Source organism: Ailuropoda melanoleuca, chromosome 5, assembly GCF_002007445.2.
Source record: "Ailuropoda melanoleuca isolate Jingjing chromosome 5, ASM200744v2, whole genome shotgun sequence".
NCBI lineage: Eukaryota > Metazoa > Chordata > Mammalia > Carnivora > Ursidae > Ailuropoda > Ailuropoda melanoleuca.
This window is the reverse complement of record NC_048222.1, coordinates 110,405,269-110,430,885: the sequence shown is the minus strand read 5'-3', so window position 1 is coordinate 110,430,885 and position 25,617 is coordinate 110,405,269. Positions and strand designations below refer to the sequence as shown.

At 39.2% G+C, this 25,617-nt stretch overlaps 1 protein-coding gene across 3 annotated transcripts in view; it reads left to right on the top strand.

Annotated features, from left to right (window-relative positions):
- The first annotated feature begins 635 nt into the window (after positions 1-635).
- Positions 636-25,617, top strand: part of HHIP (hedgehog interacting protein) — a 92,497-nt gene continuing 67,515 nt past the window's right edge. For all 3 annotated transcript variants that reach the window (XM_034661566.1, XM_019796415.2, XM_002916233.4), the window contains exons 1-4: positions 636-951; positions 6,732-6,924; positions 12,958-13,114; positions 13,781-13,982. In XM_034661566.1, the coding sequence (XP_034517457.1) occupies positions 673-951; positions 6,732-6,924; positions 12,958-13,114; positions 13,781-13,982 (831 nt within the window). In that variant the 5' untranslated portion in view covers positions 636-672. The remainder of the gene's footprint in view (positions 952-6,731; positions 6,925-12,957; positions 13,115-13,780; positions 13,983-25,617) is intronic.

Here is a 25,617-nt window from a genome sequence, read left to right as displayed (position 1 = left end):
CGGGGGACGCGCTCGCGCCGGGGCCGCCCCCTCCCCTCCCCCCCGGCCCGGCCCGGGCGGGGGCGCGCGAGGAGCGGTGACGTCAAGGGGCGCGCGGTGGCAGCACCTCCCCGCGCGCTAGTTAAAAAGAAGAAGAAAAGAGGGAGCGAAACATGAGAGGCTGTGTGAGAAGCTGCAGCCGCCGGCAGAGGAGACCTCAGCATCATCTAGAGCCCCGCGCTGGCCCTGCCTGCGCCTGCCCCGCCGCCGCCGCCGCCGTTTCTGTTCCTGCTACTGTCTCACCTAAACAACTCCCGTTACACGGACAAGTGAACCTCTGTGGCCGTCTTCTCCTCCTCTTCTTCCTCCTCCTTTTCCAACTCCTTCTCCTCCTCCCACTTCCCAGCCGCAGCAGGAAGCCCCTAACCCAACTGACACTGGCGCAACTGCAGACGGTGTCATCCGCACAACTTTATCTTGCTCCTCGGACTCCCCTAAGGCACTGGACCCATCGCCTGGTCTTTTATTTTTTGCAAAGTCGCATCGCTCTACATATTTTCGCCCCCGCCACCACTCTCTGCCTCTCGAGTGTCCCCCGCAGCCTCTGCCTGGAGCTGCGCCCTAGTGCCCCTGCTGGGCAGTGGCGTTCCCCCCCATCCTCCCGCGCCGAGCCCCTGCCGCTCCGGGCGGACGATGCTGAAGATGCTCTCCTTTAAGCTGCTGCTGCTGGCCGTGGCTCTCGGCTTCTTTGAAGGAGATGCTAAGTTTGGGGAAAGAAGCGAAGGGAGTGGAGCGAGAAGGAGAAGGTGCCTAAATGGGAACCCCCCAAAGCGCCTGAAAAGGAGAGATAGGCGGATGATGTCCCAGCTGGAGTTGCTGAGTGGGGGAGAGATACTGTGCGGTGGCTTCTACCCTCGGCTGTCCTGCTGCCTGCGGAGTGACAGCCCAGGGTTGGGGCGCCTGGATAACAAGGTAAGCGCGCGCCCGCCTCACAGATGCGAGGTTGACGTACTGGCTAGGTGGGGGTTCCCTCCAGAACCCTGGCTCCAGAAATGCTGGTGGACTGTGAAGAGGGCGAACGAAACTTGTTCGGAGAGTTCTTCTTGATAACTTTTCCGAAGTGCTAGTGTGATTCGGTCGTGCGTTTCTCTGGGGTGCGCAGATAGCTCTCCCGCCCTCAGGAGTCCGTGGTCGGGATGCTGTGCAAAACTGCCTGTCTCAGAAAAGAGAAGCTTCTGTGGTACCCGCGTTCTGGGCCGGGTAAATATTTTAAAAGAATCGCGATTAACAGTGTGTTTTGGATCGAATCGGGCTTTGGCTGCGGTGAAACTGTAAATTAAGGTGGCTGTGGTTTCCGGTTTATTTTTCTAGGGTAACAAGATTTGTGCAGTTTTCTCCACGTGCTCGGTTAGGGAGAGGATTGAATCGTAAAGGATGTTGAAGCATGGTTGGTTTATGATCCCCAGCCCCGTCAGAGGGGTTGTCTTGCATTACAATAGTTAAGCTGCGAAAAGGAACTCCCAGTACTCCAGTTGAGAACCCGAAAGACGGGCGAAAGATTTTGCTGGGGCATATTTGTCACATAAAACCGAGACTGTTCTCTCCGCCTCGGTTTGTAATGTTTTGAAACATCATAAATCCAGGCTTTCAATGGCACTTAATTATCTAGGAAGATCTCCTCTAGAAATTGGTTTTAGGAGTAATGGCATTTGCACTTTCCCTGTGTTCTTAAGCTTAAACAAATACGAAATCGTGTTGGTAGAGTGTAAAGGCAAGCTTATTTTTGAGTTTGCAACATCTTTCTTGTCATGGGATGCAGCAACGTGTGCTATCTACTGTACTGCGAGGCAGGCGGGGGATCACGTCATTAACAATCACTGCACGTGAAATAAACAATCAGGTGTCTTTGCTCCCCCTCCCTTTCCCCATTTTAGGTTTAATTAAGAATTCCTCTGTTACAACACTGCAGTTGTCAAGGTCTGAGAGACTCTTGGAAAACTTGTGCTTCAGTCTTGCTGGCCCAGGCATTAAAAAAAAAAAAATACCCAGGCTGAATCTAATTTTTATGCTCAGTTCACGGTAGATTTCACTCTATTCTCATGTAAACAGCTCCTACGAATCAACATATGTGTCTGGGTGGTATCTCTCACTTTGTTTTGTAACAAAAAGCCATATTGCATCATTTAATTTGCTCAAGTCATGCAAATAGGAAAAAATCAATAGGACAAAAAGGGGTCGACTTATCCTCCTCCCCACTAAACTGCTGCCCACACACAGAGTCCTGTTGCTTATGGCAAAAGAATAACAACAACACCATTGTGTTTGTTAGTTGGTTCACTAATGGGTGAAACTAGAGAACATCATTCTCTTTCAGTCCCCAGCTCTGTCCAAATGTTCATGCCTTTTGAGGGAGCATTTGTCCAACTCCCTCTATTCCCAGATGAGTGAGAACTGTCTTGCTGCAGGTTTTCAGCTGCAACTCTCTCTTTATTCTTACCATATGCAGCAGTAGTCTGAGATTCAGGGAACAGATATTCCAGCATTTTATTCAAAACAATGTCATTAAGCTCCTGTATGGTAATTGAATTAAGTTACCAAAAAAAAAAAAAAAGCTACATTCACATCATCTGCAGGGTTTTACCAGGAGCCCAAAAGAACCAGGAAATTCATAGAAGGGTTTAGAAATATTTGCCATTAAGTCTCCTGTGTGCAGTGTACACTGAATATACCAGTGATCTGCAGACCCCTGCAATACTGAACTCTTCCAGAAACACGAGGAATGAAAACTTTGTTAATTAAATATAGTGGGGAGTTGGAGGGGTAGGGTAGGGACTGAGGGGAGTTATGACCCTTAAGAGGAGTTATATAATTTTTTTTTTTTAAGAAATCATTCTTTAGGAAGAAATCTGCCACGTTAGCTATCCACATTCCTTTCCGTTTTACGTGCTTCCAATCTCCAACAAACCCCTACTCATTTGGAAAATGTGTCTGAATTAAATTTGGTACACTAGACTTTGCTGGTTCCATTACAAGTCTTTTATAAACCAACAATACTCAAATTGTTCAAAACAGAGTAGTGATATAGCTGTGCATGTGCATTCTTGACCTATGTTAGTTCTCAAGTTTTAATAGTTTTTAAAACATGTTATTTTATAATAAACTTCAGTGTTTCCCTGTTTTCCCCTAAGCCTTTCTGGCTTATAATATATGTCAGGGTCTTATTTCATAATGTGTGTACAGGAGAGATGATGGCTATTTGAAAGGACCCGTTTTTGTTTATGAAAAAAAAAAAATCCCAAGAAGGATTTCTGCAACTTTTTAAGAAACTAAAGGCAGGACTTTCTCCTACTGAAAGAAACTTCATAGATAGTAGCAAACTAGGTAGGAATATTGAGCATGCTCAAGTGTGCAAATAAGTCCAGTTTCCAAACTAACACGTTTTCTTTAATGTCATGAACTAGCATTGAGTTCAGTCCTTCGGCCATGGTATTATGCTTTTATATTTTAATTTTTTGGTGTATTTTAGTAATTTTGTGTATTGTAACGAGATTATTAACTACCAGTATAAATAAATACTGCCCAAAATTAGGAAGTTATATTGTCTTCGCAATATTTTTGCAGCTCCTAAATGCAACATGCTAAAAGGATCTAATTCCCATTAGCCAAATTGAATCCGCAGCCAACTGAAATAACCCCATTTCTAAAACTTAACTTGTAGCCACAGATGCATAGAGGCTCTCTCTACCTTGGGTGGTTTCACAGCCAAAGCTGTCAAGGAATGGGTGAAAAGTAATTGTTTTCAAGTGTGCCCTTTTACAATCATTTGTTTGCTCTGGCTCTTTCAGGGACAAAGGCTATTGTTGAACACATCCAACTAAACAAATAACTCATCCTGGGGTCCCTTTAACAGCTGCCTTAGTACAATGATCTATTTACATATTAGCCTAAAATTGAAACTGAACTCTTTAATGACATAATCCAGCACTATAGTCCAGAGACGCATGTGCTCTACCCAACAGCTGAACAACCTTGTAGGCATATGATTTTTAGAAATAACTTTTTGTGTACCAAGTGATCTTAAGGCGACATCTTAATATACTGTCATGTATTTTCTCCTTTTGTCTGCTCATCGAACCCATGTGGGTGCCTTTTGATCTTCTTTGTTCAGTTAGTTGATAAATAAAGAGAAATACAGAAGGTCTCTGTCACCCATTTTATTATTTGTTGATAAGCTATAGTTGTAGGCCACGCTTCACTGTGTATTCCAGTATTTATCTTACCTTCCTTCTATGGATTTTACTTTCTTGTGGCTCAAGATTAAAGGATGACCTGCCAGATGTTATAAATTAGTCAGCAACAGCCACAATCATTACTAGGTATGCTGTAATAATGTTTCGAAGCTTTACATGACTTTCAAAGTATATTTAGTTTAAACCACTATAATTTGATGGTTTCATATATGGCTTTTAAAAATCGAAACAGGAAATTAGCTTAAATTTCTTCTTAAGATTGATGACATTGTCAGACATAAAGTTAAGGACCTATATCGACACAAGCACATAGGCAAAAAAAAAGAAGAAGAATTAGAAGAAGAAGAAGAATTAGAAGAAGAAAAACTACCCTACACACACCAGGACTCATCTGTCTTAAACAGTGTTGCAGCTTGGGCTGAGTCAGTTTAATTGACTTCAGTAAGACTATTGGTTCATTGAAACCAAAGCCAGAATGATGGCTCTATCTATCTTCAAATAGGTATTTACACTGCAGACCTCACACAGAGCAAAATGTTACCATCCCGCTGGGCCGGAACAGCATGAAACTTTACAAAGAATAATATTATACTCGATTTCAGATAATTTATTGAATCCTATTTCTGAACCTTTTGATGAGAGATCTTGTGGCCAGGACACATTCCAAAAATTGTAAAAGACAAAATTCTTTAGGCTCTAAAATCAAGCTCTTCCTGGACAGCAGCTGGGAGAGTATATGGGGATCATTTAGTTTCAGCTATAAAAAATGGAAACATGCATATTCTCCATAAAACTAAAGGTAATTACATTCCAGTTTTTCAGCCGGAAAAAAAGGTGGCTTCAGCATCCTGCAGTTGTTTTTTTCTTAGTGGACTGCTATACGATAAGCAAACAGAACAAAGTTGAACAGTATTAATATTGAATAGATCTGGTGAGGTCTGCCAGAGTATGGACAATAAAAGACATTTAAAACATTCTTGGAATGCAAATTCTAAGTGTCTGGCATATGTTTCCTTTTAGAAAACTTTAACTGTTTAAGCAATTGTCATTTAAATAAATTGATAAAAATCAAAATGTAAATATAATCGTGATTAATAATAACTTTCCTGAATGTTGTAGATAGTTACAACACATCATATATATACATATGTGTGTGTGTGTATATATATACACGTGTATATATATATATATATATACACGTATATATATTTGAAATAGGGTAACTTCTATGGAACTTTTAATCAAATTTCAGCATGCTTGTAGTCAATGATACTTTTTAGTTGCTTTGTTCTTTCAGGTCCAAATTTTGTGATCATCTAGAATATCTTTATCCTAAAAGATAGAAGCCATACCACTTATTCAAATTAGAACCACCTTGTAAATGAAGTATTTGCTTTAAAAAATGATCTGAAGTTTCAGGTGTTAATTTCAGTTCATAGTTCTAAAGAGATAATTAGGTATAAATGTAGTTATATAAACAGAAAAGGTATGAGATCCATTCCCATTATGGTGGTTTTTATAATGAAAAATAAGTGCTTAATTTAGACAGCACTACATTTCATGTCTCAAATATTGTGCTGGTATTGTCTTCCATATTTATTAGAAGAGCTCCTGAAGTCAGTTTTTTTTTTAAATTATTATTAGACACGTAGACTACTTTATCGAAAAATTGCTAACGTCAGGGAATCAGTAACTCTTGAATTGGTCTTATTGAAATAAAAGACATACTACGGTATAAATAAAGAGAAAAGTATTCCTTTTTTTTACTAAAACTCACTAAATCCTATGCAAAAGCACTTTTATTAAACTCCTGTGTTTATTCATGCATATAACATACCTGGGGAGCTAGTAAGAACGTTTTTCCTGGCTAAAATAAAATGAATAATTAAAATTGGTCTTAAACCAGTTCAGCTTCAGATATTATTTTTATACAATCCGAAAAGGAGGTATTTCCCCCACTTTAGGAAACTTTCCCTGTGCAATCTGTAGATTGAAAATTAACTGAAATTAGAGAAGTGTAATTCCAGTAATATCCCTAAGAATATCATATTAGGACTTTCAGGAGTGAACTACATTTTTACCTAAGACACAAATAACCGTGTCTTAAAAAAGTCTTCCTTACGTACAGTTGGATAAAGATAGTAAGAGTTTTAAAGTTAAATACCAGTCACTCTGCACTTTGATACAGAGTAAAATGATAAAGGGTTAATGGGTCTCAATAAAATTGTCCTTTAATTTTTCATACCCAGAAGATAAACAGACTTTGATTTGCAAGAGTAAGAGGCACTTCTGTGCATCCTTACCCTCTGCTCCCACATCCCAGCCCAAGAGACTTTACTTATATCCTTATTAAAAGCATTCTGTATTTGTGCCATGGTAATTCTTTTCAGACAACCGCATAGGCTAAATTACATGATTGTACTGATAGGATTACGAAAAAATATAACTAAACCTAACTTCACATGACTAAAAAGAAGTTTGTTTCTGATTTATGGCTTTCAGATATTTTCTGTTACCAACAACACAGAATGTGGGAAGTTACTGGAGGAAATCAAATGTGCACTCTGCTCTCCACATTCCCAGAGCCTGTTCCACTCACCTGAAAGAGAAGCCTTGGAAAGAGACCTTGTACTTCCCCTGCTCTGCAAAGACTATTGCAAAGAATTCTTTTATACTTGCCGAGGCCATATTCCAGGTAAAAAAAAAAAAAAAAAAAAAAAAAAAATCAATTAAACTACAGCAGAATGTCCTTTCTCAAATGCTCGCTTCTGAGAGGTATCTCAGCTTCCCAAACACCTATTTTTACCTCACAGTTAACCTTTACAAATTTGTAACCTTTCCAAATTGCTGCTATAGGGCTTACTGTCATTTCAGTCTACAAACAGTTTGTTGGTTTTGTTGAGATGTTTTACATATGCTGAATCGATAATACAGTTGGGAGTCTTTACACACGATGGATTATCAGTACAGATTTCTTGTCTTCTTCATCCATCAGCATCAATACCAAGACAGCCTCCTTTTCTACCCCGCTGACACCAAAGTACAGTTGGCCCCCGGACTCTTAAGGTCTTACTTCCTTAAAGAATCATTAGAAATCCAAAAAAGTAACACCTTACAGAGTGCCTTCACATCTAATGACCAATTTGCTCCTCAGAAACTCTGTGCTCCAGGAACGAAAGGTGGGGTCATCCCCATTTGACCAATGAGGATAACGGAGCCTGAGGAGAAGTGAAATGTCTTAACCAAAGCTGTGTGGCGAGGAAGTGATAAGACAAATAGAGAAGTTCGTAGGCTGACAGTATCACAAATATACCTGCTCACGACCTATTTCGGACCCTGATAAAGACATAGATTCTTGGACCTTGATTACCGTTACCATCAAAAGTTTGTAAACTTGGGTTGTTGTTGCTTTAGTTGGAAGAATCAACATAGAGATACAAAAGAATTTAACGAGACAGATTCTGTTTAGTTAGGCAGAGTCACACACAAACAAATCTCCTGGAGCTAACAGTTTATAAAACTACATGGCATTGAAGGAAAAGACAAGTTTTAAGAACCGTAGGATGCACTTGGAGAACTTTTTTAAACTGTTATGCATATTTCACATTTTTCTCTGACCCAGAAAAGTGTACATTTTTTATTCTGTTATAGAGCTTTCTTAATAACCTAAGAAAACATTTTGACTAGGACTGCTTGCTTCCTTTGGTGTACCATAACATGTCTCTAAACCCATTCGTGCGAAAATATGATTATTGTCTTTATAAACCACCACCATGTTTGTAAGGCTTTTCTTGAACCAGCTGTTTCTTCCTTTTTATCACATTCCCCAAAGCAGAGTAGAACAGGTCATGGTTGCCTAGATGTCCTGCCGAGAAGCGATAACAGATTAGGTATCCTAAAGCTTTGCTGCACTTTTCAAGTCCTGAAGGTTTGCCCTTACCAATATAAATTGCAAGTAATATGGGCACTTACCATTTTCGCCTACCTCTATCTACCTGAGATAAATACAACTGTGCTGAATTTAAGGACTCACCCCCAAGGTCTCCATAGACAAGTTATTTTAGCTTCCAAAACAAACACCAGAAAGCAGTATCCAGCAAAAGAGAGAGTGTGGCAAAGAGCTTAGAAGCCAGAGTGGCAGACACCTCGCCCCCCCAGATCAACATATGTGGTGACGAATGACAAATTTATTTTTCTACAAAGTTTGTATATATGTAAAACTGCCGAGGTGCATCAAGATGTCAAGTGCTTTTGGGGGCCACCCAGGCTGCCTTGAAAGATAACCAGATGAAAGCTGCACTCCAGGGGTGGAGAGGGCAGCGAGGGTGCTTTCCAGGGACAGGCTACAGGATCTAGCAACAAGCAGAGGGGACATCCCCCGCATCCGTCAAATGCTAATAATCACTCTAAATACTTGTCCCCAAAGCGAGTTGTAATAGCACACTCTTTCTGTTGATATCTGGTAATCGATTTGTTTCCAGACTGCTCCCTGGCACACAGTGGACCGTTTTCTAAAGTATGATAGATAAGCTGGTAATCCTCCCCTCAGCCCTTGCCCCACCACAGAAGACTTTCTGCAATTCTGGAACACTTGCTTTTCAGAAATTGCCCTCAAAGCAAATTTTTAATATTTTCACCTTCTTAAATTCTACTGAATGACATGGTTTTCTTTCCTCTGGTGTTCAGAACTGTGGAAAACAGATACTTTATGATTCTTTCTTGTAAGAAGTCAATATATTTGACCATCCTCATGAATAGCCTCATCTTTCTGCACATCAAAAACTGGAAAATCCACCACTAGGGCAAATGCGGAAAGGGGTTGAGAGAAGAAAAAGAAAAAATTCCCAGAGGCATCTTCATTTTTCCCTCATTGCCCAGTAGGTCAAGAAATAAATGTATAAATTGCTCTATCCCTTTGCTTCACCTTCATGAGTTTAAGAAAACACCGGCCACTTTGGAATCCATGCACATCTGGAGGATAACTGCACTTTAGAAACCTTAATGCAGAAACATTCAGGGTGTGCCTGTTTTCAAAACATAAGAAAAGCTAAAAATTGGTAGTGAGGGTACACTAGTGTTTTATGAATCACAATATTCTCCCGTTGTGGATTCACTTAAGGAAGTAAATTCTTAAAACTTCTAAAAATAGCGAAATTGCATTTGAAAAAAAAAAACAACCCAGAAACCCACACACGCACACAGGAGATCCTTGCTCGCACCAGCAGCCCGCTTTCGTGCCTGCAGTATGACAAGCAGAGTAGATGTTTTGCTGTTCACTCGGCGATGGCAAAGTGCACTCTGTCGAGAGGGTCGAAAGGGACATGTGTTGGCCTTGCTTCTTCCTTTTCATTTGTTAACCGCGGAGTACCACGATACACTTTTTCTCACTCTTAGACTGTCCTCTCTTGAGTGTAGGTTATTTAGTGCGGAATGTCTGTATACAATTAGTTCAATTGGTTTAATCCTGTTGCTAATGAGGCCAAGGTCAAGGGTTTGAGTCCACTGAGCCTCTCTAGTCCATAGCCACTCCTGACCCCAGTCAGATATCTTGCACATGTGGCTTATGAGTCCCCAGGAGAGCAAACCAGACAGAATGGATGGGTACATCAAAGTCCACTACCTTCATTAGAAAATGCTGTCAAGTGCAGGCCTTACTGACAGTGGGTTTTGTTTTGTTTTTTGTTTTTCTTATCATGGTGAACAGCATATATAATGAGGAAAAGTAACTTTTCTCTGGCGCACATGGCCAAGAGAATAGCTGAGCTTAACATAGTCCACAGAGAATATTTATTTACATCAGTATGTTATGGGGTGCCTTGTGGTATAGTAGGACTGGATTCATCATGATCCAGGAGAATAGTTACAGGTCCAGGATATTTGATACATAATCGGGAATTTTAAAAAAGACAGCTGCTGGAATAATCCGTGTATTTCCATCATCAGTAGACTTGATCATGCTATGACGATCCAGGGTGAACTAAACACCTCCAGTAAAATGCTCTTCAGGGCCTTGTTCCAAAGAGAAGGGTACCATTTGGTAAATTACATCTTCCCTGGCAATAAATGTAAGCCCACTGTCCTGAAACAGGGACCCTTTTAGCTCTTCACAGCAAAATATATCTGATTCATCGCTGTCCATGAAATCAGATCATTTACGGCAAAGTATTAACAAAAGTAGTGGATATTGCAATTCAAATATTGTAATTATGAGGAAAATGCCCGTATTTTTATGTAAAAGCCTTTCGAGTTGGCTCCCTCCTTCACGCTTACTCAGATGCTGTAAAAAGCTAGGAGTAATTCCTTGTTAATTCCATTTTTTTTTTTTTTGTTTTTAGTTTAATTTGGTAAGAGAACACCTCTGGAGCCATAGAGCTTATGAGTCTACTCTTTAATCTTCAGATGTTCCATTTGAGAATGATTTGTCACTTCCACGGCTGTCCCCAGCTCCTTGTAAAATGGAATCAGCCATCAGCATTGTTAATTTTCTCCTAAAATGGTATTGGTTTGCAGACTGTAATCCTAGAATACAGATATTTTTTAAAAAGCTCAAATTTTCTTCTCAATTGCACTTTGAAATTTTTTGTGATCCTGCAGGCAAAAAATCATGTTAAAACAAAATTTCTCATTTACACATTCAGTTATATATATATCCATAGTATGACAGTATTCCGGCATGCATAATATTGGTACAGAGATCTTGCTGCCTGATGGGAGCTGTGTGTGCGTGTGAGTGTCCCCAAAAAAAGACCTAGCCCTAAACTGCAAAAAGTTTGATTTAGCACCACAGTTTTCCTTTTCTTCTTTTTACATCAAACAGACTTGTTCAACACTACTGGGCAGTTTTCATCTATATGCTTAGCGAGGAAAGAATGGAGGAGAAAAGTTATCTTCTATAAACAGTGAATCCCTGAAGAAGAGTAAATGCTGCTGCAGCCTTCATTCCCCTCCCCAATTTCTAATCCCTGAATTTTTTCAAAGAAAGATAACCTCCTTCCAGCTGCCTTGCCCCTCCCATGGAGCACCCCTCCCAGCTGCCATGCCTCCTTTCAGTCTCACCCCTACACACACACACACACACACACACACACACTCCCAAGGACATCTGCTCTCACTTGCCAGATTTCCAAGGAGAAGATGTTTCCCAATAGGCTAGTCACATACTGGCCTTGAAGAGTCTGTCTCCGAAATTTAGGGGTGATACGTTTTACCCGAAAGTTAGGTCAAAATGTACATCAAGACCCTCAAAATTCTAAGATTGGCTTTAGGTTTGAAGGGACCTAAGTCAAGCTCATAGAAAATAGACTTTAAGTCTTTCACGTGCCACTGAAAAGTCTCACTTGGTTGCCCCCAATTCTTGTTCTTACCAATTCTTGCAAACCTGGATCCATTATACAACTTCTGAACATCACAAGGTGCCTTTATCATGAAGCTGTTATGTGTACAGTAATTTAATTTGTTAGGTAAAAACCAAAACATTATGCATAGTCAAAGATAAGAGACCTGCAGCAGGCAGTTAGGACATCATATAAGGTTGACTCTGGTAGCAATATCGTACTTTGAGAGCAGAAATAATCAGACTATGGAAGCAGTCTTAGGAATATGCCCCCCCCAAAATACCTTATTAACTCACATTGTGAAAATAATGTCAAAATTCTTTTTTTGGGGGCGCCTGGGTGGCACAGCAGTTAAGCGTCTGCCTTCGGCTCAGGGCGTGATCCCAGCGTTATGGGTTCGAGCCCCACATCAGGCTCCTCCACTGTGAGCCTGCTTCTTCCTCTCCCACTCCCCCCTGCTTGTGTTCCCTCTCTCACTGGCTGTCTCTATCTCTGTCGAATAAATAAATAAAATCTTTAAAAAAAAATGTTTAAAAAAATTCTTTTTTTTTTCATAAAGTCCTCCTCTCTTTTAGTAAATACAGTTGTTTTTATTTGATAAAAATTCTCAATCGGTGAGAAAAGAGAAAACATCTTTCAGATCTCTTTAAGCAAGTCTGTTTTGCATTTTTGTTTTGACTTGTTTTTGTTTTTGTTTTTTGTTCAGTGAGGGTGGCATACCAGCTTTCTGATTGAGAAGACTGAAGGGACATTTTAAATATAGTTCTTGTATTACAAAATAATCATTATTCTCTATAAGTGAGGTGTAGGAAAGGCACATACGTATTTGAAAATGGAGGCTTTGCTCTTAGCACCACTGCAGTGTGTCGGTCACTTATTACAGCGTCTAAGGACCTTTGATAGTCACTAGATGCATCATTTAATCACATGTGAGTGACAATAGAAAAAGAATTGTAAAATGACCCAAATAAGCATCTGATGGCCTATCTCTTTCTTGATTCTAGCATGTTCTTCTTAGGAAGTTATTTATTATGGCAGGGGGAGAAAGTGCTGAATAGTGATGGGATAAACTTACAACATAGGGTAAATGAGAAAGCTTGCAAACAGAGTCCGTACAATAGCAAGATTAATGCTGGATTTGTATTATGTGTATTTCCTATGAGTCTTTTAAAATAGCCAGTGCAATATTATTTCACTTTAACTGAAATTCTTAAATTTTGGTTAAAAAAATGGAAATCCCAAGCCAAAAGAAAGTGGTTTTCTTTCCTTTTATTATTTTCCCAGAATATTCATACACTTTCTAAAAATTTTTTTCCTATAGTTAATCTTTCAAATAGGGTGTTTTTACTGTGACCCTAAATATTTCTAATGAGTTTTTCTGCATTTCTTTAAAGGTTTCCTCCAAACTACTGCTGAAGAGTTTTGCTTTTACTATGCAAGAAAAGATGGTGGGTTGTGCTTTCCAGATTTTCCAAGAAAACAAATCAGAGGACCAGCATCTAACTACCTGGACCAGATGGAAGAATATGACAAAGTGGAAGAGATCAGCAGGTCATAAAGATAAATGCTCTTTAATCTTAAAAAACAAAAACAAAAAACCAACTGACAAATCTTGTGGTTTTGATAGTGAATCATCTGTGCTTGATTCCAGCAGCTATACCCTCCAGACGCTTTTTTTTTTTTCTTTTTGGTAGTTTGCTTCTCTATTTGCTTCAGTGCTTTTAATGCTTAGACTACTAATCTTTTATTATGAGTTTGGCTCCTCTGTGATTCATGTGAATTTCATGATTATAGTTTTAAACTTGACCTTTATGATTGTTGTTAGCATGGAAATACTCCTCACAGTTATTATTAGCAAATCAGAGTTTTATAAATAGATCTTAGAACTTTCTCTCTGAGGGCCTTTCTGTAAGGCTTAATTATTGTGAGTAAAGCTAACTTTAATTATAGTCACTGAAAGACAAGATGATGAGCTTATGAAATTTTAAGACATGTAAAATTTTGATTTTGAGTCTCTCTTTGACTTTTTGGTAGAAGGTTATTTGTTCCACTGAAAAGAATTTAAAAGAATCATATTGTGACTTTGGGGTTAACAGCACGTCATGATTCTCAAAACCCTTGATTCCTAGAGGAAATATATTTTGAAAAGGATGCTACGTGCATCCTTTACCTCCTTCCCCTCAAGAAAAGCTTACTGGTTTTCTTTAATTTGTTTAGAAAGCACAAACACAACTGCTTCTGTCTTCAGGAGGTTGTGAGTGGGCTGCGGCAGCCCGTCGGTACCCTGCATAGCGGGGATGGCTCGCACCGTCTCTTCATTCTGGAAAAAGAAGGTTACGTGAAGATACTTAGCCCTGAAGGAGAAATTTTCAAGGAGCCTTATTTGGACATTCACAAACTTGTTCAAAGTGGAATAAAGGTTGGCTTTTTAAATTTTATTTATCTTTGCTCTGGCTATGTTAATTTTATTTTAGTGGTATCACTCTCGCTGAAAGTATTTGTAATAAAAGAAAAAGTATTTAAGGAGGACAGAAGGAGACAACCTAAGGAGACAATAATTATGGCAACTGAATTGGGACCGTGACATGAAATTTTTAATGTTATTTGGTGACTCTTAAGCAGTGCCCTCAGGCTGATATCTTGACATGCTTTCCTTATGTAACTTGCACATTTAAAATAATTCTTGGTTTTTCAAAGTATGTGTTTAAATGCTGTTTAACAGTAATACTTAGAATTGTGTATCAGCACTTGCTAGTAGAAGCGAAGAGGTCTTTTGGTTATTTTGGCAAATAGCAAAGCACTCTTTTACCGCATCTGTTTTTGAGTCTGTCATAAAAAAAAATGCTACTTTTACGGTGCCTTCCTTGTACAATGTTTTTACAGGTAAGTCAGATGTTTTCATCTATAATTGCTGCCTTCTTTCTCACTTCTCCAATTTGAATTCTCACGTTAAATAATCTAGTAGCATATAAATAAAATTACCGTCATGTTTGTTTGACAAGAGCATAACATACTCTTAGCAGTAAGAAGCTGTAAAGGAAACTGTGGCATTTTAAAATGAGGCACATTCAATAGCTCATGGCTAATTTAGAATGAGACAAAGTAACAGTAGGATTGGAGAAGAACTGGTTCTCTTTATTTCTTACCTGGGGCAAAAAGTCCAAGGGGGATTTATACTCTTCTACTCATATAGACATGAACCCCTCCTTGCTTTGTTGAGCTCTCTTCAAAGGTAAGAACAGCAAAACCAGAAGAAACAAGTCAGAAAAAAACAGAAGTATATTCCTGATATCGATTCATTACCTACCATGTAAAATGATTAGAACGATCCAGTTAGAATACAGGGATTCTATATTCCATATCGTTGGTACCACCCAAATTCAGTTGTGTGTTGTGACTGTGTCACCAAGACATCCTGCGTAAGAGAAGTACTTTATGGTACGTGTGGTCCTTTATGGACAAGGACTTCAGCACCAACACACAGATCATTTGGAAGATCTGTTTAACTCAGTAGTTTCAACTTTGTCCCAATAGTTTTCATTAGAATTCACAACAAATCACCAAAAGTCTCTTAAGTTAGAGCATTAGTGTTTTGCACAGAAGACTTTGATAAGTACATTTTGAACTGCGTTCTGATAACTCACTGCCAGTGGTACCTAAAGAGCAAAGAATTAAGATACGACAGCAAGTGCGTTACTCACTAGCAGTGTATTTTTCTTACTGTGAAGGTTATATGTACTCTCTAGGAAAGAAAAAATTGGGGAATGGATTTTAAAAATCATCACCTATAATCTAATCAGTTAAAGAATACCACTATTAACATTTTGATATACTTCCAGCTTTTATATTAAAATTAGATGAATTGATCCTGACTGCAAAGGTAATGCAGGTCCATTTTAATAAATGTGGAAACATACAAGAACATGTTTTCTTGTTGCTTTTCTCCTAAGCAGCTTTAAAATAAAATTGAAATCAAACCATATATACATCTTTTTAGCCTTCTTTTTTTTTGACATAACGATATGTCATGAGTATGTTATCAGATTTGAAAACTTTTCTCAAAAACTTAGTTTTTATCTCTTCTGGGCATTCCATTTCCTAATTATGAGACATTTAGAGTGACTCCAGTATTTTCTTTTTATCAGTGTAAATAATGTGATTTATCATTCTTGTGTGTATTATTTAACCTGCCCATGAATGACTTCCTTAATGTCCCTTTGTAGCAAGAGCATTACTGAGATGAAGGACGTAAACCATGATACACATTGCCAATGGCTTTAAAATGTATTTTCAAATATTTGAAAGAGTTAACATACAGCTTTTAAATATTATTTGAATAAAAATATTGGTATTAGGGGCGCCTGGGTGGCTCAGTCGTTAAGCGTCTGCCTTTGGCTCAGAGCGTGATCCCGGCGTTCTGGGATTGAGCCCCACATCAGGCTCCTCCGCTATGAGCCTGCTTCTTCCTCTCCCACTCCCCCTGCTTGTGTTCCCTCTCTCGCTGGCTGTCTCTCTCTCTCTCTCTGTGTCAAATAAATAAATAAAATCTTAAAAGATATATATATATATGTGTGTATTAAAAAGATAATGCATGATAAAATGTAGGTGTAAGAAATGGGCTCAATTTTGTTGTAAGCAGTAAAGAACTGATGTTCTCGTTTCTACTTCAGTTTTCTTGCCTAGGGAATGACAGCCTTTTAATTAGGGTTCTCTCAGAGTGCCTCTGTTTCAACTTATGCCCATTCATTGGGATTGTGAATGAAAGTTTATCTTCTCCTACCTTGAGACATTTCATCACGCAATAAAATTGTACAAGCCAGGCTATGACAATGCCATGAGTCTGCAGTGGGCATATTCTTCAGGCCTCTGGAAATTCTGTAGAACCCCCTTTGTGCCTTGTTTCCTAGGACAGTTCAGACCTTTGAGGGCTTCAAATAAACTTCAAAATCCGTGATTCCACATTTGTAGAATACATACTATAACATATTTTTTAAAGTGCGATATTTGAATTCTCTTGGAGTTTGGTATTAGCGACGTCGATAAGATAGGAACCTCTCACGGCATAGTTGAGTGTACACTGTATAATGAGTAACGAGACCACAGCCTTGTTACCTCAGGTGGGTGATGTTACAACTGTCCTTTATCTTAGGCACCATGAAACTTACCTCACAAGTCACGAATTGGAAGCATTGGAAGAGACTACTGTTGGTATGATGGGGCAGATGCCAACACATTCATGAGTTGATCATACCATTGATTTTTGTGATATGCCCCTCAGAGACTTGTGAAGCAAAAAAATTTTCACACCTATTTCACAGTAATTTTTTCAGGCTTCTTGATATATGAATAGTTAGAGTGTTCGTGGCAGTATTCTGTGTTTGTCAACAATCATTTTACATAAATAATACAAGTAGCATTTTCACAAATTATTATCTCTATGCTTTCAGTTTAAAAATTCTGAGAGGGCATAAAGGTTTTTTAACTGACTAAAGTATTGATTGTAATACTCAGATCCCAGAAATTAATAATGTATACTAAACCTAACCTTCATATGTTTGAAATGAAAACAAGACAGACCACAGTGAAGATCCCCCCATGATATTAATTAATGATCAGTTTGAGTATATTAAATCAAACATAAAGAGGAATTCCTGATTACAAGAGTTTCCGAAAGCTAGTGCTTGCTATAAGGGAATCTGGAATTCCATTTCTGCTAATTGTCAATTAAGAATCAACAGGAATTTCTGTCCCCTGGTAAAGGGTTGACCTTTTTGTGGCAAGAAGTTGGACTTGGTTGGTATCCTCAAACCTATACCAGCTCTGATTCTTAAAGCTACTTCAGAGAAGTGCCATCAACATAGCCAATCATCCAAGGAACTTAAACAACTCTTCCCTAAGTGGCTCTGTCCAAAGCTAAAAATATGATGTCTTATTTTTAAACATCCATATTGTGCTGCCTATATTGTGGGAGATTTTAGTACACGTGATTATCTGTGTCTCACCAAACCGAAGTTTTATGCAAAAATGTAAAACACAAGCTAAAGAATTGACTTTTCTTTGCTCTAGGAAATAAATTGTGAAGTTGGATTAATGGAATAAATTCTTAGGCCGTATGAATTTAAACTGCCATTCATTTGGGAAGAGATGATCCCATTCACAAGAGCTCAAATCCTAGAAGACTGAGCTTTGTGAAATTGCCAAGTGAAGAGTGAGCAAGTGAGTCAGGAAAATGTCTTAAGAGTATGTAATGATTTGATAGATTTTTGATTATAGTGCACTACATAAGCTAACCACTGATACACTGAAGAATGGTCCAAGTGTTCAGCTCATGAGCAGTCTTTAAAATCTTCATTTGTGAGTGTGTATGTGTGTGTATGTGTGCACATGCCTTGTTTGTTGTTATTTTATCCCAGAAGGGAGAAATTTTAAAAATCATGCTATCGATCTCCCAGGGTAAAAACTTCTTTAAGATACTGGTAGTTTGAAATCTTTAAATTGAGCTTATATCTGGATTCTGAATCAGACCTTCTGGCAAGTGCTAGCACCAGCTTTACCTATCTGAAGTCCTTGGGAATGACAAGCCAGTAGTTCTCAGAAATGGCTGTACAATATAATTGCCTGAGAGCTTTCAAAAATTCTGCTGCCCAGATTAAATCGCACTGTCTGGGATTGGAACCTAGGCATTGGTGTGATTTTAAAGCTTTTCCAAGCAATTTCAATGTGTAACCAATTTGAGAGGCACTGATCTAGACTAAATCAATCCCCTGGGTCAGTTACACATTGAATGAGACCCGTTTTCTCTGCCCAGACTATGCCCAAGTGCTATTACTGAAATGTCCACGGGGAGCAAATGGTTGAATACTAGTTGTCATTTGCCCTGTACCTTTGGTCACTTACTTGGCCTATACATATTCCTTGTCCACTTCCAGGGAGAAAATGATTGTTTTTGCACCATGTAAGATTCTTGATATAAAGTTTTGAAAAACAGTATTGTAAAATCTCAGCAATTCTAATTGGACAATTGCTTTGCCTATAAATTTTTCCTGTTTTTGTTCCGTTTGGAACCTGCTATTCAGCTAGTTGGCAAAATATTGTTCCTGTTCCTAAAATATGTAGTTTGCATTTACATCTGTAAACCCTTGTAAAAATGACAAGGACACCAAAAGTTATTCTAGTGTAATTTTACTAAACTTCTGACTACTAAGGATCTGAAAGTCAGCCTTAGCTTTGTGTGTGTGCAGGAAGGACAAGCCTGCACCTGTTACCTACAGGGTGGCCTCTCAAGGAAACCAACACACAGCTTTCTCTGCCACTCAGTTCTCATGAGCGGCCAGAAGACGGAGAGGCTCACACCCACAGCAGTCCTTTTGGCTAGCAGCATGCAGCAGACAAAGCAGAAAGACTTGTCTATCATTGGAACAAGTGTGACTGGACTCCTGTCCCTCTCTATCTACTTGGATCCTCATTTCAAAAGATGCTTTTTGAAGCAATCCTTTTACCAGGGGAGGAGAGGACATAAGGCTGAAAGCTGCTGATTGTCCGGGTGACTGAGCCCATTGAGGTGGGACTCTTGAGAGACAGTGGCCCGGGCGCCCGGGAGCCACGGGAGCATGTGGAGGAGGACGCAGGGTGTGCCGGGGCAAGCCCCAGTGGGGCAGCCTCTGATTTCACATGCTTGTAAATCACACGCATAATTATGAGCATCGAAAGTTTAATGAAATCCAAGTGCTCATCAACCCATTGGGGCCGATGTCCTGCTTCTCTGAAGTTTGTCAGAGACCTAACCTTTCATGTTTTCCTCTGCCTTCAACTGCTATCATGGCAGCCCATGAAATGTTAGTATATTTTTGCTTGAGTGAAATAAGTCAGAGCAGAAGAAAACGTAATTTGCTTATCAAAAGTAGTAGTGGATATATACCATGCATACAAATGCGTATGCCCATGATTGGACTGTGTGTCAAATACTTCCTCGGAAAATCATTAGAAGTCTGCTTTTGAACGTACTTTGGGTTGGAAGAAAGCATGTGTTCCCTTGAAAGAGAGTTGTGAAATATATTTGGTAAATATTGCAGAAGACTCACCATCCTAAAATGTTTGTGTAGATATGGCCTTTTGAAGTTTTGGGTCAATCAGATTACTGCATTAGAAGAGAATTGCTATGAGTGGTGGAAATAACCATTAGATAGCTTCATTCTAAAAGTGGTTAGAAAGTTAGTCTGACCCCAAATAAAAACTTTTTAATGCCTTCTCTTTCTTTGTAGTTTAACACTCTGGCTCCAAACCATTAAGTTGAAATGTTAGCAAAATGTGCATCTGCAAGTAAAATTTGGGGCCACAGTTAATTTTTTTTTATATCAAGTAGTAATGACATGGCATTAAGTCCAACTATTTTTTTTTATTGAGTGTCATTGACACTTTACATCAGAGTGCCCTACACTCTGTGAAAAAAATGTTTTTAATTTTTAAATACATTGAATCTCCTTTCAAATCTACTAGGAACGTACATGGAGCAATTATTTTATGTAAAGCGAAGAGTCCCTTGGTGATGTGAAATAATGTCAGTGTCATTTTGTGTTTGGTTTAAGTTAGTTTTCATTCCTGGCATTCTTATTTCTTTATTTTGGCATTTGCAATCCTATTGATAAAACATTTTAATCAACATAAATGTGCATATATATATGGTGCATGCCAGTATAAACCAGTTTAATCTATAAATTATTTTCCATCATGCATCATGTTTTTTTACTGAAGCAGAAACTGAAGTGGCAGATGGAATGTCCCTGCAGTTGAGTAGAGAAAGGCCTGCCTTCTCCTGCGTTTTAGGTCCCATAAGTCACAGCTGAGGTGAGGAAAGTTTTTACATTAATGTCTTTATATTTATCTAAGACTTGAAGGGCAGAGGAAATAGAGCCTATAAATCTCAGAAGTCTGTGGTAATCATTAAAACAAGTGAAAAACTAAGAAATCTGGACCCTAGAGAAAGACTCTGCCACTTTGAAAAAGCATCTGTCTGAACGTGGCTGCCACCACCTCACAGTATCTGACTAGAAAGAGAAGAAAGAAGAGCTATTGTTGATACCACCTGTCATTGCTTTCCAGGAGCTATATTATCTAACGAAAAGAAAATAGCAGGCTTCACAAAACTATCCGTAAATGGTAGAAAGTAGCCTAGCGCTCCCTTTTAGAGACATTCAATAGCTTTTCTTTCTCCAAATTACAGTCCTCAAGCAAGCTGTGTTGTTCGCAAGTATCCTGCAGTCTTCATTCTTCCTAAGCAGAGCCACCATTTTTTCAAGCACTCACTTTGTTAAGCCATGACATAGATGACCCCTGTGATTCTGACAGTAACCCTGTGAGGCACCTATTAATATCCCATTTCACAGATGAAGAGACTGAGGCCCAGAAGTTAGGCCAACTGGCCAAGCTAACACAGCTAGCAAGCACCAGAGCCAGATTTCCAAGGCAGTTATCTGATCCTATGCTCTCCACCCCCGTGCTCTCCTGCTCTCTGCCTTTGGGCAGCTGACTGCACAGGAGGAAAGACTGAGAAGTACGTTCAAGAAGCAGAGATTGGTGACGGGGGATGTCAGTGCTCTCCATAGCACCAGACCTGGCTGGCAGGACAGTGAGGAAGCTGACGGCCTAGATCTAGCGTCAAGCATACAAACTTGGGCTCCAGTCACCGCAGCCACACCACGGGCTGATGGTTCGGCCTTAGGCGAGTGATTTACTCTCTCTAGTCTTAGTTTCTTCATCTGCAGAACAGAGATAATTAAAGGTTGCACCTAACACTTTGCATGTACAATCTCACATGAATCCGAAATGCTTTGTAAGTATTAACTCTTATCATCTGTCATACTAACATGAAAAGGGCGGGAAGGAGGGAAAACAAGACCAGCCCCCAGAATGGCCCACAAGCTCCAGGGGCCACTGTTAATGATGTGCCCTGGTATGTAACAGCCCCCTTAATACGGGATTGAATGATAACTTATGGAAATTCTGGGATAGGGGTAGCATTGGCACCAAAATTATATGGCAGATCCATGGAAACAAAGCGATATTGATGTATGTGTGTGAGTTTTGTTTAATTCAAAAAGGAAAACCTGGACCATATTTTTATTTCAGTGTGTAACTAGAGAAAGACAAAACCTTCGCTTTTACAACATCAGCGCTTGATAGTAGGTGGATGGCATTGCTACGTGCCTCCGTGATGCAAAAACCCCCAGTCCTGGGGTTTCTCAGAGCCCATGCCTGAGGATGATGAAGCCCAGTGCGGTGACCCCGAGCACGGCAGCAGCCTTTCGCTAGAATTTCCGTGTTTCCATAGTAGCTTTTCTCAACCTGGGTGTTATAGTAATGAAGGTCTTTTTGTGTGTTTATTTTGGAACATGATTTGTGTCAATCTGCCATAGAGTTAATAAATTGTAGGATTTGCAAAGGAAATATACTGCGACTGAAAACTAAGAAGGCACATATTTTTGCCCACCAGCAACTATTGCTCGAAGCACAGATGTAAGATCTCGGGATTGGGAGGGACACAGTTGGGCAGAGTTGCGACGAAGTTAACATGTAATGTCATGACGTAGACAGCATATTACTACACAAATTTTTTTTTTTAAGTAGATCAGTAAAATGTACCATGAAGTCAGAGAAGAGAGAACTTTAAAGGTAAACTTCAAAGTTAAACAAGAACAACCACAAACATCAGTGAAATGTGTTGGAGATCAGGAACAAGAATATATAAATGGAATGACCTCAACCATCTCCCTCTTATTTATGCAGCATTTTGCTTTTAACAGACTTCTTTAATTTTTACATTTATATAATAAATAGATTTGTTTATATAGTATATAATAATCATGTACAGTAAATATATTATCAATTAGTACAATACGGTTTAGTTTATTTCTTGGTAACATTCATCAATTGACTTTTAGTTGAGTTATTTTTAAGTCTGTAAAGTCTGCGATTATGTTCAACTATCATAATGTCAAGGTGACGAGAACTGAGGACGTATATAAAATGTTTTTTTATTATTTATTTTATTTGTTTTTTTTTTTTTTAGAGGGGGGCGGGATGGAGGGGCAGAGGGAAAGGGAGAAAGAGAATCTTAAGCAGTCTCCATGCCCAGTGTGGAGCCCAATGTGGGGCTCAATCTCATGACCCTGAGATCATGACCTGAGCTGTAATCGAGAGTTGAATGCACAACCGACTGAGCCACCCAGGTGCCCCTATAAAGTGTTTTTAAAAACTGGATCCCTGCCTAGATAGTAAATCAGCTTTGGACTTTGCAATCAAAATAGGCTTTGAAAAATAAAGTGCTATTTATTGAGGTCATTCTGTAATGTATTATAATGAGAAAAGCTTGAGAAAATCTTTTTCTAAACCGTCTAATTTTCTATCTCAGCATGACTTTGTGATGCCAGGTGACAACACGTGTGGTCACAATTACCATCAAAGGGAGGTAAAATTTGAATCCTTTAGTCAATGAATTTCCATTTTACTATATCAGGGCATGACATGTACAATTTAATTTTAAGTTCATCCATTTACTCATTTTAAAATAATGTGTAATTCCACATGCCTAAATTTCAAATCGCAGAAAATATGTAAAAAATAGTTATTTAAGATAAAATATGTGCTAATTACTCTATCATGCACATTGTAGTAGGACAAGAACAGAAAAAGAGAACATCAAAGAATTTAATTAATTCTATCATTGCTAGCAATTAAAATTATTTAATCTGATTGTGAACCAAACCCAATAAACTGAAATTAATATAAAAATAAAACATTATGACAAAAGAATCTTAAAAATTTACATATTGTTAAAAAAATTCTTGACAAAAGAATATTCCTTTCAAATATCCAAATATCAAATATTATGGCTCTCTCTTTAAGAGTAGCTAAATTTTTTACTTTTTAAAAAAATTTTAATAAGCTATTTCTAAACTAGCCTCCTATCCTAAAACACCTTTGATCCAAATGGATCACAAACTTAAATAAAATTACATCTGACCTCAGGCTATTTCTAGATAGGGAAATCACATCTGTTCTAAGACCCCTTAGCCAATAGTTTGAAACTGTTCAAAAAAATTCCTAAAAGTGTACACAGTGACAACGAGGTTAGAAAAAATTGGGAAAGCATTACTCTAAAACGGATAAAAAGATAACCAAATTTAATTCCCATTAAATCTTGGGCTTTCTATGAAAGAATTGGTGATGAGGCTCTCACAGTTCAAACATCTTTGTTGGATAGATGTGAACACACCTGTTCAGAAAAGGTGAAACAAAACTTGAACTGACTTCCCTCCATACACAGGTCACCAAACATCTGTCATAAGTTATCAATTCCTAACCTTACACTGGATTCAAGCCTATGACCTGAGGTTGAAAAAGCCATGTAGCTCGTACTCTCTTATCCAGTCTGCTGTGGTTTTCTTCCCTTTTAACCACCATTAAAACTTCTGTTTAAATCTCCAGAGGTTGGGAAGATCAGATTCACCCCATGACATCAATAATGTATTTACACCCAGGGTCTCTGTGCGTGTCACCTGGGGCTGATCTTAGGATTTTGTAACTCGCAGTAATGTGGCTAGCTCCAAAAAGATTTACCCCATAGCTGACATAACTCCTTAATTGCAACCTAAAGACAATGTCTCCTTGTCCAAGGCAGCTTGTGTATGAGTGTGTGGGGGTGGGTATGGGTGTGTGGGTGTGGCTATATTTTAAGATTTTGGTTTTGATTAAATGTCAACACATACAAAACTTCTGCACAGAAACAAACAAAAACAAAACACAACTTTTGGACATGACTGACTAGGTGAGCGTCTTCCCTGGTAAATAATTATTACCAGCACTACTAAGGAAAACCTCTGGTGACAGCATCAATTTTCAACACCTTTGATCCCTAATGTGTTACATTCCTGTCATATACCACCTCACTGCGTGGCCATCCACTGCCAAGACGAGGGGACCACTTTTGCCCGTGGTTATGGGACTTGGACCAGTCTGCTTAAACTTCTGGGATCTCTGCGTCCTCATCTTTGAAGTCAGAGGACTAGGCTAAATGATACCATAGATCCTTTCCAGCTCCAAGTTCTGTGAAATGGAAAGCAGTCCGAGTCTCCAACCGTTTCCAAGGGAATTATGGGAAAGAGAAGCCATCGGTGTGACTCGGGCACTAGAGGCCTCGCGCTTGCGCAGGCTCAGAGAGGGTGGGGCTTACTTTGCTTTAGTCTGATTTTTTTTTTCTCCTTTGTCCTGATGCAGAGACACCGTCGGTGTCTGCCAGTGCAGAGCTTACTGGGCAAATACGTGCCCTCACCTTTCCGTGTGGTCATTACTCCAGTTAAACTTGTAAAAGCTACGTAACTCAGCATGAAGTGAGACGTCGGGTTTCAGTTAATAACGGCAGGGTGATGTCTTCAGTGTGTAGGGATAACAGGGTGGTAAGTTTTCAAACCTACAAGTCTGAAGGTGCAGGTAGATTATGACCTTAAAGTGGGCTGAGGAGGAGACCAGTCTGGAGCTGAGTGAAGGAAGAGAAAAGTAGTCCTCGGAGGTGAGGTCACAGAGTTGCGCATCTGTGTGTCGGTGGGGATGGGAAGCAGGCATTGTTTCATGTAGGGTCTTAACATGTTCCAAGGTCTTTGGCTTTTACTTCGAATGAAACAGGGACTCACTGGAGGATTTTGAACAGAAGGCTGACGTGATCTGACAAACTATTTAAACAAGATCAATAGCAGCCTTGTTGAGAGTAGACTAGGATGGACCAGAGAGGAAGCAGGGATATAGGGGTAGAGGTGAAGCAGGGATATAGAATACTGACCTCTAGCACCAGCTCTGCTGCGAATGTGCTTTGTGCCCATGGGCCATTGACCACTCAAACTTCAATTTTTCACCTGTAAATGAGAGAATCAATGATAGGTGAGGTTCCTTTTAGTTCCAACTTTAGGTGGGTCAGTACCCGGAGGATTATTTAGAAATTAACCTTATTTAGAAATTAACCTAATATTAACCTTATTAATTATAACCTTAAATTAACCTTATTA